At 37.7% G+C, this 20798-nt stretch overlaps 1 protein-coding gene across 1 annotated transcript in view; it reads left to right on the top strand.

The window, feature by feature from the left end:
- The first annotated feature begins 10673 nt into the window (after positions 1-10673).
- Positions 10674-20798, top strand: part of ERGIC2 (ERGIC and golgi 2) — a 43472-nt gene continuing 33347 nt past the window's right edge. The window contains exons 1-2 of the mRNA XM_059080117.2: positions 10674-10782; positions 19614-19756. Of these exons, the coding sequence (XP_058936100.1) occupies positions 19651-19756 (106 nt within the window). The 5' untranslated portion in view covers positions 10674-10782; positions 19614-19650. The remainder of the gene's footprint in view (positions 10783-19613; positions 19757-20798) is intronic.

Below are 20798 nucleotides of genomic sequence, written 5' to 3'. Positions count from 1 at the left end.
TCACTGGAAGAGCAGCATGGTGGAATTGTGTTCCTAAGTGGGAAAGGAAATACATGTCCGCCTACCTGAAAAATATGTCTCTTGTCATTGCTAAAACTCAATGTCACTTCCCCCAACCCTTGTCATTGAGGAGCCTGGATTTGGTGTGTACATACATTCAATATTAAACATCGGTCACAGAAAGCTAATGTTGGTTCATGCCTCCTGGAAACTTACAATCTTAAATGTCATTAATTTCATGTCTAGTGTACCATGTACTATATGTCAAATTTGAATACCATCATATATACTTTTACTATTTTTTAAATTTGGTTAACATTGGAAGATATGAAGGGAGATGTTATTCACTCCATATAATTCTTTATTTTTTTTTTAAGCTTTTAAAAAAATTTTATTTACTTTTTTTGGCTGCACTGGGTCTTTGTTGCCGTGCGTGGGCTTTCTCTAGTTGCGGTGAGCAGGGGCTACACTTCGTTGTGGTGTGTGGGCTTCTCATTGCAGTGGCTTCTCTTGTTGAGGAGCACAGGCTCTAGGCACACAGGCTTCAGTAGTTGTGGCACGTGGCTCAGTAATTGTGGCTCACGGGCTCTAGAGCGCAGGCTCAGTAGCTGTGGCACACGGGTTTAGTTGCTCCGCGGCATGTGGGATCTTCCCAAACCAGGACTCGACTGATGTCCCCTACATTGTCAAGCAGATCCTTTTTTTTTTTTTAACATCTTTATTGGAGTATAATTGCTTTATAATGGTGTGTTAGTTTCTGCTTTATTAACAAAGTGAATCAGCTATACATACACATATATCCCCATATCTCTTCCCTCTTGCATCTCCCTCCCTCCCACCCTCCTTATCCCACCCCTCTAGGTGGTCACAAAGCACCCAGCTGATCTCCCTGTGCTATGCAGCTGCTTCCCACTAGCTATCGGTTTTTGGTAGTGTTTATATGTCCATGCCACTCTCTCACTTCGTCCCAGCTTACCCTTCCCCCTCCCCGTGTCATCAAGTCCATTCTCTAGTAGGTCTGCGTCTTTTTTTTTTTTTTTTTTTTTTGTGATACGCGGGCCTCTCACTGTTGTGGCCTCCCCGGTGCGAAGCGCAGGCTCAGTGGCCATGGCTCACGGCCGCAGCCACTCCATGACATGTGGGATCTTCCTGGACCGGGGCATGAACCCATGTCCCCTGCATCGGCAGGCGGACTCTCAACCACTTCGCCACCAGGGAAGCCCAGGTCTGTGTCTTTATTCTGGTCCTGCCCCTAGGTTCTTCTGACCATTTTTTTTTTTTTTAAATTCCATATATATGTGTTAGCATACAGTATTTGTTTTTCTCTTTCTGACTTCACTCTGTATGACAGACTCTAGGTCCATCCACCTCACTACAAATAACTCAATTTTGTTTCTTTTTACGGCTTAGTAATATTCCATGGTATATATGTGCCGCATCTTCTTTATCCATTCATCTGTCGATGGATGCTTAGGTTGCTTCCATGGTGAGAATTGGTGAGAATTAGACACTTGTTAGGCTTAAGTTGTTGACTGTTAAATTGACAAAGAATATGCATGAAATATTGGAACTATATTATTGAAAATTTTATGAAAAAGACAAGATGGAGGGGACTTCCCTGGTGGTCCAGTGGTTAAAACTCCATGCTCCCAAAGCAGGGGGCCCAGGTTCGATCCCTGGTCAGGGAACTAGATCCTGCGTGCCGCAACTAAGACCCAGCACAGCCAAATAAGTAAATAAATATTTTTTTTTTTAAAAAAAAAGACAAGACGGAGGGTTAGAGAAAGTGAAGTAATGCAATTTATGGCTTAAGAATGAACAACAAAATGTTCCAACAATCCAAATGACAGGAGAGATTCAGAGTATGTGTAATTGTTAATAGGAAAACAGCTTGATACAGATTTCTTTAACATAAGATACTGGTGTATAATACATTAAAACATGCCTCTTCCTGGCTATTGTAAATCGAGCTGCAATGAACATTGTGGTACATGACCCTTTTTGAATTATGGTTCTCTCAGGGTATATGCCCAGTAGTGGGATTGCTGGGTCATATGGTAGTTCTATTTTTAGTTTTTTAAGGAACCTCCATACTGTTCTCCATAGTGGCTGTATCAATTTACATTCCCACCAGCAGTGCAAGAGTGTTCCCTTTTCTCCACACCCTCTCTAGCAGTTATTGTTTGTAGATTTTTTTTGATGATGGCCATTCTGACTGGTGTGAGATGATATCTCATTGTAGTTTTGATTTGCATTTCTCTAATGATTAATGATGTTGAGCATTCTTTCATGTGTTTGTTGGCAATCTGTATATCTTCTCTGGAGCAATGTCTATTTAGGTCTTCTGCCCATTTTTGGATTGGGTTGTTTTTTTGATATTGAGCTGGCAGGCGGATTCTTAACCACTGTGCCACCAGGGAAGCCCTCACTCCATATAATTCTTAACTTTACTCACATAGAACAGTGCCTTATGTGCAGTTATACAGGAATGGTCCCTGTAAGTTTCATGATTTCAGTGAGCAATTGACATTTAAGAAATCATTTATCAGGCTTATCATTTGATTTTTAAATTTTTAGATAAAATCTTAGGATATTTCACTTGTTTACAAAACATTTATCTGAACTTCAGCTGACCAATAGCCTCATCTCTCTAGCTTAGCCAAAAACTAAGGAAGGCCCCTGAGCCTGGATACTTAATGCCAAAGCCCATCACAGAGATATATAATACAGAATAAGAAAGAGTCTGAAGCAACTATTTTTTCTTATTTTCCACCAAAATTTATCATTTGGTTTCCAAAATTACAGCATTCAAGGGAGGAGGATAATTTTACTTTTTAGGTAAGCACAATATAACCTAATCAAAGAACAACTCATAAAGAAATAAGCAAAAAATAAATACTTTTTTTTTTCTTTCTCTGATCTCCCTTTCTCTCACTGCCTTGTCCCTACCCCTCTCTTTTTCTCTTTGTCTCTCCTCTCTTTTGCAAATGCTATAAAGGGAAAATATTTTGAATTTCCCAGTATTTACTAAAAACCTCTTACATGAATATTGGTCTAAATTGCTTTAATTAATTTAAATTATACTCTTTGATAGGGCCTCTCTGTAAATTGAAAGATGAGATTTACAATAAGGATTCTCTAATTCTTATGTTTATTTGTTTTGTACCATTTTTACTTTGTCTCATTGAATTTCTCTCATCTTTCAATCAGATTACATTAAGGGGGGTTAAAGATGGGCTGTATTAAAATGTCAGGCCTATCTAAAGTTTTCTTCTTCACAGTATGATCTGAAGGTGGTTAATTTTGGTACTGGCACACTGACCTCCTAGGACAGTGATCTGGTGGTGATGCTTGAGGGCTCTGTCAGCAAAGGATGAGGGGTTAGCATTCCATGTACTACCTAAGCTGCCTGACTTTCACAAGAGGGTCAGAGACTGGTGCTCTGTTTTCAGCTTCAGTTGGCAGTAATTTTCAAATTGTTCTGTATTTAATCTTTTCCCTATTGAACAGAACTCTGTTAGACTATTTTACTATGTTAGACTGTTTTACTTGCCCTTTCTCTAGTTGAAAGCCAATTTAACTCAGGAGGGACATAAGCTTTATTTCTTACTTTGACTGTTTCTTCTTCCCAAGAACTCTTTTTTATTCTTTCATTTCAAGGTCAAGCTCTATGTGGATTAGATTGCAATCCATTTTGTAAATTGATATAGTCTGTAAGGGTTACATAGCCAAATTAAAAAAAATTAGAGACCTAATAACCTAAGTTTTCACTCATGTGTGTATTTAAAAATGTTCTCCTTGAGCACCTACTGTGTGGCAAGTAGGGGCACCTTGAAAAAGGAAGTCTCCCGTATCTTTAGCATCTCATTCTAGTGGAGAAGAACAATATACAAAGATAATTCCAATTCCACATGCCATGGGAGCTGCCAGTCTAGGAGGGAACAACCAACACTTTCTGCAAGGATGGATGGAGGTTTTGCAGGAGAAGTAATGTTTGAGCTGAGTTTTAAAGCTCAAGTATTAGTTGATTTGATTTTTGTTTTATGTTTTAATGTTTTATACACCAATATCTTATGGTAAAGAAATCTGTATCAAGCTGTTTTCCTATTAACAATTACACATACTCTGAATCTCTCCTGTCATTTGGATTGTTGGAACATTTTGTTGTTCATTCTTAAGCCATAAATTGCATTACTTCACTTTCTCTAACCCTCCGTCTTGTCTCTTGTTTTTTTTAAAATATTTATTTACTCATTTGGCTGTGCTGGGTCTTCGTTGCGGCACGCGGGATCTAGTTCCCTGACCAGGGATCGAACCTGGGCCCCCTGCTTTGGGAGCATGGAGTTTTAACCACTGGACCACCAGGGAAGTCCCCTCCATCTTGTCTTTTTCATAAAATTTTCAATAATATTTCATGCATATTGTCAATTTAACAGTCAACAACTTAAGCCCAACAAGTGTCTAATTCTCACCAAAGATTAACAGCTTTGGGCACTTACCTGATTTCATCTTGGTCTCTACTTTATTATCAGTAGCATGATCACTTTCATTTTTCTATCCCCCAGATATTTATAAAATAAGAGTAAATTTAAACCAAATTGTCAGATAGTGGTAACACAAACAACTGCTGGGGCCAAAATAACTAAGAATCTCTTAAAGAGGCAAAATGAAGTGGGGGAATTAAAACAAAGGCAATTAAGCTACAGTAATTAAGACAGGGTGGTATTGCTGCAGAGATAAACTGATCAACAGAACAGAATACAAAAGCAAGAAATAGGCCATCTTACATTCTCTAAATTGGCAAAATGCATAGTGTGACAATAGAAACAGATGATGAGAATGTGGAGTGGAGAGGAACTCTCCTCACTGCTGGGGGTGGGGTGCAACTCAGATAACAGGTAAAACTGAAGATGCAAATGTCTTCTGAGTCAGCAATTCTACCTGTAGGTAAATGCCCTAGAGCACTGTCTTCAACCATGGCTGCAATTATTATTATTATTTTTTTTTGCAGTATGCGGGCCTCTCACTGTTGTGGCCTCTCCCGTTGCGGAGCACAGGCTCCGGACGCGCAGGCCTAGCGGCCACGGCTCACAGGCTTAGTTGCTCCCCGGCACGTGGGATCTTCCCGGACCAGGGCACGAACCCGTGTCTCCTGCATCGGCAGGCGGATTCTCAACCACTGCGCCACCAGGGAAGCCCCATGGCTGCAATTAAATGAAAACATCTGGGGCATGGAGGTGGGTAATTTTTTTTAATATTTATTTATTTGGCTGTACCAGGTCTTAGTTGCGTGGCACGTGGGATCTAGTTCCCTGACCAGGGATCGAACCCAGGCCCCCTGCATTGGGAGTGCTGAGTCTTAACCACTAGGGCAGCAGGTAAGTCCCAGGGGTAATTTTTTTTAACTCCTTACATGATGCTAATGTGCAGTCAGGTTTGGGAACAGTGTCCTAGGAAAGTGATGCACCCATGACCACTAAACATGGACAGGAAAGTTTATAGAAATGTGAATATCAGCAAAAGCCGGAATTCCAAATATCCACTAGAGAAGCATGGATTATCAAAATCTAAATAGTATACTCACACAGCAGTAAAATATATGACATTCTACAGGCTCTTTAGGTGAATCTTAAAAGCAATGCTGAGTTTAAAAAGCAAATTTCAGAAGAGTAGGTACCCTACTCTACCCTACAGAAACAGGCAAAATTAAACTGCTTAGGCTTCATATATGGTTGAAAAAAATGCCAGGGAAAATAACCCACCATTCAGAGCAGTGGGCAGGGGGTGTGGGGATAGGATGGAGGAACCACACACAAGTGGTATTAATAATTTTCTAGTTAAGTTGGGTGGTGGTTTTACAGATGTTTATGATCTTGCTCCATAAGTTACATATACTTCTGTGTATACTGAATACTACACAGTATAAGTATACTTACAGACCTTTTAAATAATACTAGCTCCTCAGCATAGAACCTATTCTTCTCTCCAGGTAATTAGAGTTCCACACTCATTTGGAGCATTATACCCTTGCATTTTTGGCAGTTCCCTTTGCCTAGAAAGCACAAATTGTCACTGACACTTGCATTCCCTGATGTCACTATTTAACTTTGCTTAGTTAACACTGACAATTACATTTTCTACCATCTATTCTCTTCCAGGGGAAAAGGGTTTAAAATCTGTTTATCTTCTAGGTGCCAGATATTACTTGACATTTCCATTTAGGTCATTTAATCATTAAAGCTAATCTTATGAAAATGTTTTGAATAATATTAATAACCCCTGGGAATAGGGATTAAATGTTGTTTCTGAAACCAGGCTTCTTGAGTTCAAATCCCGCCTTCACCGTCAACTAGTGTTATGACTTTGGGCAAGTTAGCCTCCTTATACGTCCATTTTCTCATCTATAAAGTGGAGGTAATACAAAAACCTATTCATACAGATATCCTATAGTTAAAGGAGTTTATAAATTCAAACCACTTAAAAAAGTGGCTGGCACCTAGTAAACTTTCAATTCATGTTAGTTATTATTTTGTGCATTTTCCTAAAATAAAGTTTTAAAGAGGATTCCCACCCCCCAACCTGACCTTGGATCCTTTAAAAAACTCTTTGAAGAAAAGAGAATAGTTAAAAAATTGTTACAAAAATGGATGAACCTCAAAATCATTATGCTAATTGAAAGAAGCCAGTTGCAACAGACTACAAGTTATGATTCCGCTTACATGGAATGTAACAAATTTATAGATGGAAAGCAGAACAGTGGTTCCCTAAGGTTATGGGTAAGTGCAAGAAATAACAAAATGGGGGTGATGGAAATGTTCTAAAATTAGATTATGGTGATGGTTGCACAACTGCATAAATTTATTAAAATCATGGAATTGTACACTTAACAAATTTTTTTTTAAGGAACAGTTTCAGAATTTTTACTTTAACAACACTTTTATCAGGATGAGTAAAATCTGATTAAACCCTCATGTTTGAATGTAGTCAAAATCCAGCAATACACTGTTATGTATGGAAGGCAGAGGCTATGTCATATGTTACTTGGGGAGAGGTTGCTTTTATTAAGCCTTGCTGTTCAAGAATACAGTATAGCTTTCTAATTTTTCATGTCTACATTTTTTTTTCAAAAATTCTCTTCATAATTTCCCTAAGGATTTAATTGGGGAATGAGAATTCCATTAGGCTAACTTAGTAGCTTTCCATGTGCCGACTTCTTTACATACATTAATTTAATTCTGAGCACAACTGTATCAGAAAGGCATTCTCTTTCCCATTTTACCAATGAGGAGATTGAAGCTAGGGAGGTTGACTTGTTTTACATCAAACATCTGGTTTCAGAGCAAAAATAACACAGAGATTTTTCTGATTACAGACTTTAATTACTATATCACATGGCTGATGGGTGTTTTCAAAAGATAATGTAGGCAAGAGTGTGGAATTTGGACTGGGGAGATAAGACTGGGAGCGTGGAGAGATTGGAATTGGGCTGGCTTCATTCACACACTTGAACATGAGAAGGAAAATAAAATGGAGAGAGGTAAAAAGAAGACTTAATGTAATAAGGGAGGTTCAGTTTTCAGAGAGCTTAAAAATATTTATACTATTTTTAAGCTCTCTGAAAAAAAATTTCCTTGAATCCACCAGGAATTACTTGTCTGCTGCTGGTTAAGAAGACTTTACTACAGTAGTTTGAAGGAATCAGGATTTTTATTCTCTTACCTAAATGAAGTCAGGCAGCTGACAGGCAGCTCTACAAAGTTAGAGGGCCTGCAGCTTTTCCTGTCTTCCTCCTCCACCATCCTCAGTGTATTGATTCTTGTATCTTGTATCTTTGTATATCTTGTATATTTGTATATCTTGTATAATTAATACAAATTAATATTTGTATATCTTGTATATTTGAAGTAGTTTGAAGATTTGTATATCTTGCCATTGACTTTTGTAGATACAGTGCAGAAGAAATAGATTTGGGGTAAATTATAAAATCCACTTGGGATATATTGAATTTGAGGTGTTTCTGGGGCATTCATATAGCAAAAAGTATTAACTTACCTTAATTTTGTTGTTTACTTGCTAAAACTTTTATGCAAACTACAGACAACTAAAAAAAGAAAAAACAAAAACCAGTATGAAAACATCTTTTGATCATTTGCACAAAATACAGGTTATTTAGCACCAGTTGTTAATTCCCAATCTAACATCTATCTATCTCCCAGTTCTCTTCTGTGGGCAATGTTACCAAACCAGGTTCGTTTTACCTAGCGCACAGCAAGCCCAAATGCTGAGATGCTGAGGTTTGCAGCAAAGGCAGGGTTTTTCCACACCGCAGCCAAGCGAGGGGGCTGGAGGGCAAATCTCAAATTTGCCTCCCTGAAGGCAAGGGGCTCTGGGTATTTATGGAATAAAGAAGCAGGGCGGTTTCAGTGGGGGAGCATGGAGACGGGTGATGGGAAAAAGGTGAGGTAATGGTCATTCTGTGCAGGCCGAACTAAGCTATGGGCCACTGCACCTTCAAAAGGTCACCAAGTGGACACTCCACATGCCCAGTTGAAGGTTTGGTGGTCCCATCCAGCCTTAACCAGCTCAGCTTGAGCTAGACACAGATGACCCCAAGTTCCTTGAAAATAACTCGGGCAAACATCTTATTGTTTAGGCTATGTGCTGCTTGGAGGACAAGCAAGTCTTAAAATGACCTTGATTAGTGAAGGTAGGTGAAACGGATTTGACTAATCATTACCCAGTTTCAGTAATACATAATACAATGGACATTTTTTTTTTCCTTGGAAGCAAATGTTTTCCAGATATAAATCCACCAATAACATAGGATTAAGTACTCGCCCCTCTTTCAAGTTAAGCAAGGTTTCAATCCTCAGGAGGAAATTTAGTCTTCACTTAGTATTTTAGAAGATGGTGAGCTGTTTTTTAAATAAGCAGGATCAAATTAGTCAGTTTTGTTTCATTGGGACATCCAACTCTTATGGGATAGTTGTCACCCTGAAAGTAGACTACTCTAGAGACCAGGCATCCAGTGTAACTAAGTGAACAACCAGCTTCCAGCCACACAAGACCTCAAACAATCAGACCTACAAAGGAAGGGCTGATGGTGCATTTGTGGCTAAGATAAAGAAGCACTTTAGATATGTATTAACTCATTTAGTTCTTATAACAATCTTTGAGACATTATAGTACAATTTTATAGATGAAGAAAAGAGGACAAAAAAAATGAAATAATGTGCCCAAGGTCACATGCTAGTAAGTGGCTGAACTGGAATTTTAACCCAGGAAATCCTAGCTACAGTGTCTATGATCTTAGACATCACATTATGCTTCTTCTTAAATATGTGAAGGAGGCAGAAACTTTATATCAGTTTAGAGTTGGTTTAAAGTTTTTGGACTAATCCTGAAATGAAAGTCTGGAAATGAAATTGCATCAGTGGAAACTCTTTATTTGCCCTTATTTTCTAGGACAGTTTAAATTTAGTAAAATTTCATATTTCGATAAATGTTAATTCAATAAACAAAATGATGACTGCTGCTTTGAAAGGCAGTTTAGTCTTGTGGTCAAGATTTCTCTGCCTTTCCCAGCTATCTGACTTTGGGTAAATCACTTAACTGCCACTTGACTCAATTTCCTTATCTATTAAATGGGTAAATAATGTTATTATCGTACACAGTTGTAAAAGATTAAACGAGATGAGGAAAGTAAAGCATATAAATATTGCTTACTGGGGAAAAAAAAGCAGTGCTTACCCTTTAAGAATTAGTCATTATTACGCTTTTGTTAGAATTTTTGGTCAATAAATCATAAAATTAAAAATCTGAATGTTTGTAAAATCTGATAACACATGGGCTTGCTCTTGAGCCCTTTTTTTCCAAAGTCCCCTCTGTTACCTCTTATAATATGAAGTGTTAGGGAAAAAAGGTGAATGAAGTATTAATTTTCTTTCTCAACAAATATTCGAGTGCATAGAAAAGTATTGGTGATATAAGAATGAGGGGGCTTCCCTGGTGGCGCAGTGGTTGAGAGTCTGCCTACCGATGCAGGGGACGCGGATTCGTGCCCCGGTCCGGGAGGATCCCACATGCCGCGGAGCGGCTGGGCCCGTGAGCCATGGCCGCTGAGCCTGCGCGTCCGGAGCCTGTGCTCCACAACGGGAGAGGCCACAACAGTGAGAGGCCCGTGTACCCCCCACACCCCCAAAAGAGGAATGAGGAAGACAAATGTGATTTCTTACGGTGCTTACCATCTAGAAGACAAGAAAAACATTTAACAAATAATTAAAAGAGTTACCTGTGCCTGGAAAGGAAAGTTTAAACGTTCTTGACAGAAAATAAAGGGGCACAAGATGTGGTGCAGAGTTTGGAAGAGTAATACGGATAGGGCTGCAAATGTTAATTCCTGCGCCCAAGTATCTCATTACTAACGAAGTACTGTTAGAGGAATTGAGATTCTTTCTGTGGTCTCTAAGTCTCCGTCGGTAGGTAACAAATCTCTCCTTGGAGAAGTTAATTCCTTGCTAGCCACGTGGTCACAGGTGAAATAAGTTTAAACCTTGATTCTGTTTAGCCAAGCCCCTTTAACTTGGCTCACACCTGTTGATTCACACAGCACTTCGTCAGCGAAAGGAATATCGCGAGAACTCTACACCGTTTCTCCCCGCCCCCCGCTGACGTTTTCAACGGTGGTAGTCGCTTTTGTTCTCGCGATATTTCCGGGTAAACGGGAGCCCGGGCGACCGGGTTTCTGTGAAACATGGCGGTCGGCTGGGATCGTAGCACAAGGTAAAATACTGCTGTTTTCTCGTTTGTTCTAGGGCTGTTCAGGGCATGAATGTGGTTAAAGGGGTGAGAGCCCGTCATAGCGTTGGCTCCCTGTCTTAATTCCTCTCTTGCGGAGAGCGAGACGGACCGGGGAGCCGGTCTACTTACCTTACCCGGGGTCGTTACTGGCAGGACCCTGGGCAGCGCTGCGCCTGGAAGCTCCCCTTTTCCTGGTCCAATGTCTCTCCGCTGTCTTCCAACTTGAAGGAGTTTAGCTGCGTCCCCATAGCTGCTGACCCTGGCCCATTTCTTCTCACAGTGACCCGGTGGCTCCTCCCGTCCGCAGGGGCGGAGGGTCCCGCGTTGTGAAGACCAGCCTGTTCGTGTCCCGAACCTCTCGGGTGTCTGGCTCCCACCCCCATTCAGATACCAAATTCTTCGCAGCAAGTTGCGCTCTCTAAGAAAGACCGAGATCTAGGCCTCGCCTCGGGAGGTTCGCACGCCGCTTAGGAAATTGAGAAAGGGGCAGGGCAGGGTGAGATGCTGTAGGAGAGACAGGTGCGAGTGTTACTACTTTTCTGAAACCCTCGAAGAGTTAAGAAGCCCTTGTTAGATAACATGTCAGCTCGTGGTAGAGAATAGTCTTGGGTATTGGTAGTATGTAGAATTAATAGGTCATTGTTTGAGAAAACACGTTCCAGTAACTTTTATGTTTAGGATTTAGTGCCCTCGGGACAACGCAAAGTTACAAAATATCGGTTAAAATGATGCAAGACTGGCTTTCAGAATCAGTTAAAGATGAAAATACAGGAGCAGATAAAGATACAGTTAAAAACGGGATTTATTTATTTGTTTGCAGTTGTACTTAGGTATTTCATTGAACTCTAGTGTACAGCTGTTATAAAGAAATGAATTAGGCTTGTTCACTGAAGAATTCAGGACTTATGTTTGTTTACTTAATTTGTTTATTGATATTTCCAAATTGATGAAATTATTCCAGTTCTCTTAGAGGAAAAACATGAAAAAAAGAAATTTCATGGTTTTCTTCTGGGGGAGAACGTGGTGCGGAATTTCTTTTTGATGATGAACTTCAGTCACGACTGCTGTAATTGTTTGAGGGCACAAATCATAAAAATATATCAAGCTTGAAAGTCTCAGAGGAAATCAGTACTAGTTTGGAACAACAGCAACAAAAAAGAATTAGAAAAAATGATAAATTTTGAGGATTAGTCATTTAATTGGAAGAAATAGTGAACATTTTTAATAGAAGTTATTCTTTAGGCAGTCTGTGTGTGCTCCAAATCCTATTCAGCAGTTTTTCTATTTTTATTCTGATTCTGCCTCTTAATGTCATGATGGGTAAATTAACCTCTTTCTGTCATAGTTTCCTTATCTGCAAAATGGGAATAATAATAATACCGAACTCAGAAAGTGAGTGGTGATGATCAAGTGAGCTAAAACATACAAAGCACCTTTAACTTTCATTAAATGTTAGCTCTTGTTATTTTTAAATAACTTCTATAACTACTCACAAAATGTTGCCTTTGTTCTTAGTCAAAATGTAGACTGAAGAAGATGCTTTTATAAGTAATTTCTTTGATTCCAAAATTGATTAAATTCTTCAGTCTATATGGTTAAAATGTCCTTAAACTCCATCTTCCAATTGCTTTCTTTCTTAAGCGGTTATCCTCTCTTAATTACTAAGGTACAGATTCCTCCTTTCTACTACTCCGTGCAGTCTTACTTAAGTCTAGGTCAGTTCTAGGTCATTTCTGCCATAGATGCCTTGTTAACCCATTCTCCTTGCTTTTGGGGACCTTCATTCTGTTGTCAATATATTTCATGTGTCTCTGACCTTTTCCTCACACTTTCCTTACTTGTTTAATTCAATTAATTTAATTTTGTATGCTTTTATTGAGTAGTTACTGTAGTCAAACCATTCTTTGAGGAGGATGATGTTTGTCTTTGCTTCATATTTCTACGAGGTACTTCCAACTTGTTGTGTTGCCATCACTCTATAGTCTCTTCTTTTAACTTTCATTCTATCAATTTATATAATCCTCAGTCTATTCATGTTATTATCACCTAACTTCAGATACTTTTCCACCTTCCTAAAGACTTTAACATAAACCTCAAATATCCTACAAGTCTTTGCATTTCTTTTGAGAATTAGAAGCAGATATCTATCAAATGACTCATTTTTATCTTGATTAAAAACTGCGAGGTAGCCATTATGTCTCCCTCTGTCCTTTTAAAATAAAATTATAAAAGAGAATTCTGAGAAGTTGAGGATCTTTTCAAATTCGTCGCATAGCTGGTAAGTGCCTAGAAGTACCCCAAGTGTTTTTGATCACAAAAAACTCACATTTATACCATCTTACTTGGCTTCCAAGTAAACCTTTTTTTTTTTAATGACTTAGAAGTTTATTGGATTTGTTTGAATTATGTTAGTGTAAATAATTTTAAAAACAAAATTTAACTCTGTTGTAAAAAGTTTTAAAGTAAAAAGAATGAGTAATATTTTGATATCTAGTGTTTGTAAAGTGAAACTAAATTATCTCTCTTAAAATTTATTGTATTCTAATGCAATATTGTCAAGTAGTTTAAAATTACATATAGTCATAGTTTTGCTTTTCGTTCCTGAAGTTCGGTGATAGCCTGGATAATATTTGTTCCATCTCCTTTCTCATTGTTATTAATGGCTTGTGTTAGTTTCATAGGACTGCCATAACAAATTACCAACTGGATGGCTTTAAAAAATAGAAATTTGTTCTCTTACAGTTCGGGAGGCTACCAGACTGAAATCAAGGTGTCAGCAGGGCCATACTCCCTCTGACAGCTCTAGGAAAGAAACCTTCCTTGTCTCTTCTAGCATCTGGGCAATCTTGGCTCCTTGGCTTGTAGATACATCACTCTAATCTCTGCCTGTCTTCACATGGCATTCTCCCCTGTGTGTCTGTGTATCCTCACATGGCCTTGTTATAAGGGCACCAGTCATTGGATTTTGGGCCACCTTAATGCAGTATGGTCTCTTAACTAATTACATCTTTAAAAACCCAAATATTTCCAAATATATTCCAAATACAAGGCCCATTCACAGATACCAGGGGTTAGGACTTAAGTGTATCCTTTTGGGATACATAGTTCAACTCACAACAATGGCCATGTGTATTAAGCAATTAAATATTTCTCATATTGTTAAATATACATTAAAAATAGAAGTTAGCTCATAAAGTGTGGGTAGCAGAAGATAAATTGTGTCTCCATTTTTGTTTGAAGAAGTAATTAAACTTAATTGAGCAGACCATAAAAGTGTCATGAATTCTATATTTTAATTTTGGCAAAGCATCTGATAGTTTCATTATATTCACATGGACACAGATGATGAAATACTAGCTGTATGACATTTCTTAGATTGAGTGTTGATAATGTGTCTCTATGTTCCAGCATGAAAGGTGGTTTCTTATTTCTTATGCAGTTTTTCAAAGCATTGTCTTAGTCTCAGTTGTTATCAGTGACTTCCTGGAATTTGCTTGTTTTATTTTTTAGTATACACAACAGTTCAGGAGAGAAATTGAAGATATGATACTGGACTGAGATTGTCAAAGTATGAAGAGCAACACCAACCAATGGGCAAAGGAATCTAGCATAATGGCTCCTAAATTTTGTTAACCAGTCCAAAAAAATGTATAGAAAAAAATCAGGGAAAGATGCTGGACTTAAGGACTCATATAGAATTGCAGTTTTTAATTTTATTAAAGAAGGATATCCAAAAACAAAACAAACAAAAAACTTTCTATCTACTTTTATCATTTCATAAAAGAAAGGACATTTGACACATTAAAAAAAAAGGAAGGAAATAATCTCAGAATAAAAGACAGATTTTTAAACTGAATAAATTTAACTTAAAAAAATCCTATATAGACCTTGTTTTTCTCATTTAGGTACAGACTAGAAACTTTTGTCACAGAATGGCAGTTCTGTGGTTCTGGAAACCACTGATCTAGGGTCTTATGTCTGACCTAGCTGGATGGAGAGGCAAATAGAGTGGGAATGGGAGCAGTGGAGCTGGATGGCTGGGAGGAATCCAAGGGATGGGGAGAGCACAGGGAAAATGAAGAGTAGGTTCTTCCCTAGCGAGGAAATTAAAGAGCTGGAAGGGTAATTGTTTCTGCTCAGAGAGGAAGATTGGTGATTCGGATATTAGAGGTGGAACAGTTTTAAAAGTTAAGAGGAGCCAAAGCGTGGCCTTGTTCATCTGTGGCTTTGTATAGAATTAAGATGGAAGTCACTGGAGAATATCTGTTAGGCTTACATGGTAAAAGGATTATTATTTTGAATGAGTGCCCGAGAATGAGTGTCATAGGGTGGTGATGGAATGGGGAAGGAGAGAAGTACAGGGAATGATCCAGGTGCTGAAGTCATTAAGGAAATTCTAAATATATCCAGGTGTTAATGGACGATGAATCAAGTGCTGAAGTGAGTTAGCGTACACTGTGGGTTGGAGCATGGACTCTGGAGCCAAGCTGCTTGGCAGTGAATCCAGTTTCGACCGCCTGCTTTGTGGGCCTTGAAAATACTTGACTGGGGACTTCCCTGGTGCCGCAGTGGATAAGACTCCGCACTCCCAGTGCAGGGGGGCCTGGGTTCAATCCCTGGTCAGGGAACTAGATCCCACATGCATGCAGCAACTAAGAGTTCGCATGCCAAGGAGCCCGTGGGCTGCAACTAAGGAGTACAGGAGCCACAACTAAGGAGCTGGCGAGCTGCAACTAAGGAGCCTGCCTGCCACAACTAAGACCTGGTGCTACCAAATAAATAAATATTTTTTTAAAAAAGAAAAAACTGTTCTGTGCCTCAGTTTCCTTATCTATAAGTGAGAATAAAAATAGTATTTACTTTGTAGAGTCCTTTAGAGGATTAAATGAATTTAATATATAAAGTGCTTCAAATAATACCTAGCACATAATATGAAAGTTAGTTATAATTCTATGTAGTATGTGTGTTTATTATTATTATTAGAAGGTGGACTTGAAAAGGGAAGAGATGGTTGAGATATCATGTTAAAACATGCTACTTCTTTACCTGTGAGTCTCAGAAATGAAGTATGATTCAAAGAGAATTACCACCAGGAGAATGTCATGTTTCATAAAGAGCAGGTGGAAGGATTGCTTTTAGAAAAACTGGAAGTTATTGGATGACTTGTTCATATCAGAACAGTGGCTCTATAGAGTAGATTGGCAAGTATTCGAGGTGGAATGAATTTCTTGGATGTAGGTCAATGCTGAGCTAACAGGAATGGGACCGGAGCAGCAGCAGTGTGGCAAGGTGCTCCATTGTAGAATAGAGCTGTCTTAGCCGAAGGTGAGACACAGCCTGCTGTTGTTCACCTTTCTATCTGGGATGGGGGAGAGGCAATGAGAGTGCCCTATGCATGCCCTCGGGGTCAGGCCTTGGAATCCTGAAAACTAGGAATGGAAGAAGCCAGAGGCTGGGAGATAGCCAAGTGAGTACACTAGTTCGATGATTAAGGGAGGAGTGCCGGATAGGTTATATGAAGTGTTAGAGGGTTGGTAAAACTAGCTGCTTGCCATATCTTTATACTTACATATAATTTACAAGAAAGCATTTATAGAGCTCATTACAATATAGAAAGTTTAGAAAATAAAATTCACAGTTTTATTCATTTGCTCAACAATGCTATACCTACTATGTGCCAACCACTGTTGTAGGTGCTAGGGATATACTGTAGTGAGCAAAACAAAAATTCTTCTTGTAGATCTTATATTTTTACATATTTACTTACTAAGTATGACTGTTTTGATTGGAAAGCTGTGCTACCGTGAGTTTTTCTGGGGAAATTTCCCACCTTTCCTTCCTTCCATAAATATTTATCAAGTAACCTGCTGTGCATTGGAGATACAAAGATTAAGTTAGACATGGTTCCTGCCCTAAAATTACAATGGAGACAACAAAATTAAACAAGCAAGTATAAATAGTGTGATAAAGGCACAATGTTCTAGGAGCCCATGCTATAACTCATGTTTGAGGTCATAGAAGTTCTTTTTTTTCCCCTGAGAGAGATATTTAGACTGAGACTTGAAGAGTAAATAGGAGTTAGCCAAATGTAGAAGTGTGGGAGTGGGGGAAGGATATTTATAGTAGAGAGAATAGCATGTTTAAGAAATAGAAAGTGATTTAGTATGGTTGGAACTAAGACTTTGAGGGATTGGGTTTTGAAGAGAGGTAAGCAGGGCCTGTGTTATGAGTGCTTTGTAAACCATGTTAGGATAGGGTCCAAACTCTAAATGTAATGGGAACCTATAAAAATATTTTAAAATAAAATTTATATGATCAGTTTTATGTATTAAAAATATTATTGATTGTAGTGTGGAGAGTGAATTGAAAGATTGAAGATTGAAGCAATGCAGAGATAGATTATGGCAGCTGAGACTAGGCTCCTAGTAAGGAACTTCTCAGTGGGCCTGGAAAAGAAATGACAGATTTGAGAGAAATTTAAGAAGAGTTTAAGTCTAAGGATGCAACTTACGTTTCTGGCTTGTGCATTTGGGTACATGTGTCATCATTAACGAATATAGGGACACAGGAGAAACAGGTTTGGTAGGGTGAAGTATTTATTTTTAGACTTGTTTAGTCTGAATTGTCTCTGGAATGCCCTAATGAAAATGTAATAGAAGGCAAAAAGATACACACGTCTGCAGAAAGAGTTGGACTGGGAATAAAGATTTGAGAGGACTCAACATGTAGATAGAAATGGAAGGGATGGGAGATCACTTGGGGGAAGTGTGGAGGTTGGGAGGAGGGCCTCGTGCCCTCTGAGAGGAAGAAGAATCTGCAAAATAAGCCAAAGAAGGTCTTAGAGGTAAAACAAAAATCAGGAGTGTAGTATTACCTAAGCCAGGGTAAGAGACTGTTTCAAGAAGAAAAAGAAGTGATGAATAAATGAGAAAATATATTTTCTCAAGCAAAATTGATTAAGGGCTAAAAGTGTCCATTGGATTTGGTACTAAGCAAGTTGTTAGTGACCTTGCTGAGAGCAAATTTAGTTTAGAGGTGAGGAAGTAGTCTCAGTATATGGATACGGACAACTCATACCTTTTAAGTTTTGCTGTAGGTATGCAGCTGGAGATTATACAGTAGTTGGAGTTGGACTTGAGCTTATGTGGAGAGTTTTGTCTTAAAGATAAGTGGCTTGAACATATTTATTATTTAGCTCCTGTAGGAAAGAATGAGTATAAATTGAAAGATGGAAGAAGGATCAGTCTTGGTGCTGTTACTGCTAAGCAGGTACAGAAAATAAATTTGATTACTGAGTTGAACAAACTTGAGGAGCATGGCTTATGCTTAATAAAGACTCAGAAGCTTAATTTACAGATGAGAAGAGCAGTTTTATAATTGTCATGGGGATCAAACGCTGTCATCTCTTGTCTACATGTTCTTTTTTTCCTTAGGAAAACCATATACATGAAAAGCAAAATTATATTCTGAAGGCCACTTTTGAGCATGGAATCAGCAAGGGGAGTTAGTTGGGTGTTTATAATGGCAAATGAAATCAAGCCATTAATGCATTTAGCTTCATTTTAGGGCAGTGGCTCCTTCACGGACTGATTAGTAGTACCCCTGGTTAGGGCCTGCTCTCTTTTGGACAGTGTTCACGATTACTGCCAGTTTTTACTTCCCTGAGTCTCCTTTTTCTCCATGAATGCTCTTTCTATGGTCTGTTCTTTCTGTATTAATCCTACTTAGATTTCAGACAAGTCTTTCTGCTTTCTTCTAGAGACATTCTTTTTCTTAATGACTTTTGCAACCATTTAACTTATTCTGTTATGTGTTGATTTTATCAATACAACTTTGATTTCTGGTAATGCTTGTAGTATCACCTATAATATTATTTATATAAATCAGTCATAAAATTATATAAATATTTGAGATTTCAGTTATTTTTATGGCTGGCATATTTTAGATGTAGTTGGCATATTGATCAAAAAGAGAACAGCAGTCAATTTTAAAATAATATTTTTATTATAAAAGCAGATAATTTGGAAAGTCAAAAATTTTGTAAAGAAGACAAAATCGTCCCATCATCTACTTATAACATTTTGTGTATAGACTTTCAGTTTGTTTCCCATATATCTTTTTCCCTGTCTCTCATAAAACTGGAATATGGCCTTCTGGTCTTTGCTTAATGTATTATGAGTATTTTCTTACATCATTAAATGTTTTCTTTTATAAGATTTTCAGTGTTTACATAGATTTAGAACTTTTAATTCACTGTAATTTGTATATTGGATATGAGGAGTTCGTTTCTATCTTCAATATTTAAAAATAGCCATATAAGAAAATCCTCATCAAATTTTTGTGCACAACACAGATATTTTCCTTTGGATACATTCCTAAAAATGGAATTTACTTAGAAGAATAGTGGTGAATATTTATGTTCTTGTTAGCAGTGTATGAGCATGTCTGCTTTACTTCATTGTCATTCAGTAATGGGAACGTATTATTTTTATATGTTTTGTTAATTTCATAGGAGAAAAACTATTTTTTATTTTAATTTGTATATTCAAATATTACAAATGTGATTGAATTGGTTTTCACTTTTTTTGGCTATTTAATGTGTTTGTGTGTGTAAGTTGCCTTTCATTAGTACTTTTTGTCAGGGTGGAAGTGGAGAAAAAAGAGGTGTGGATAAGTGTTAACCTTTTTTTTTTTTTTTCTCAAGGAGGAATGAGAATGTTACGTTGTTCCAAGGACATTTGTCAGTTATCTAAAAATAAAAGAAACCTTTTAATCTTTTTGGAGGATTCATTTATTCATTTTTTATTCCTTAGCATGACTATATGAAAGAAGAAGAAGGTTTTCCTGAAGATGAGGCGACTGAATCGGAAGAAAACCTTAAGTTTGGTGAAAGAGTTGGATGCCTTTCCGAAAGTTCCTGACAGCTATGTAGAGACTTCAGCCAGTGGGGGTACAGGTGAGTACCAGTTCAAATTAAAACTCCATCAGTAAGTGCACCTTCTAAGTTATCAGTCAAGAGCATACAGAAATGTAGCCATGAGGAAAAACTCATCAATGAACTGTGCAGTAACTTTATAGTTGGTCTGTCCTCATGCCACACTATTTGCCTTAATTTTATTCTTATATATATTCTTTTTGGCATCCAACCCAATGCAGTCTGTGCATTTAGCAGTGTTTATTAAAACATTACTGAACAAATTAATCCAGTTTTACTGCTTTGGTGCTCTTGAGTTATGTATATGTATATTAACAAGATTATTATATGTAAATAGAATTGAAGTTGTTTAATGATGTTGAAACTGCCTCAGTCTGTTTTGGTTAAGAATAAGTCAATTTAGACATTATAATAAAAATTCTTAAATTTCACATTACTGAAGAGAGGCAGCATAGGGTAATAGTTAAGAGCTTAGACTTTGGAATCAGACTGTCTGGATTTAAATTCCACCTCCGCCCCTTCTTAACTACTTGATCTTGAGGAAGTTAATCTGTCTATGCTTTAGTTTCTTCTTCCATGAAATGGGGATGATACCAGTATTTGCCAGGTAGAGTTGCAGTAGCAATTAAATAAATTAATATTTACAAAATGCTCAGAGCAGTGCCTGGTACAGATAGTAGTAGTATTTGTTAAATAAATAAATAATGAAATATATCAGAAAAATATGCAACTATAACAGTCTTTACTATTATTTCTTTCCCCATGAAGAGCTGATAAGACAATATACTTCTCATAAGATTGACATTTCATGTAGTAAAATGTGTAATAAATTGCTTGCTATTTCTAATCTCTTGTGATTAATTTTTGTTAATGAAAATAGTACAAGTTCTTGATGCACAATCCATTTTAAGTATAGTTTGTCATAGTATATGATAGTGCTTTTTCTTTTTGTTAGATCTTTTACTTTTATAAATGAAGTGAAATACTTAGGAGCTTTCAGAGTAGAAAGAGTTTTATTAGAGATATGGAGATGTTATTTGAGTTTCTGACACAGATTGTTGTG

The sequence above is a fragment of the Kogia breviceps genome, chromosome 12 (genome assembly GCF_026419965.1).
Source record: "Kogia breviceps isolate mKogBre1 chromosome 12, mKogBre1 haplotype 1, whole genome shotgun sequence".
In the NCBI taxonomy this organism is placed as follows: Eukaryota; Metazoa; Chordata; class Mammalia; order Artiodactyla; family Physeteridae; genus Kogia; species Kogia breviceps.
The sequence above is the reverse complement of the archived record's forward strand: the minus strand, read 5'-3'. Positions and strand labels throughout refer to the sequence as shown.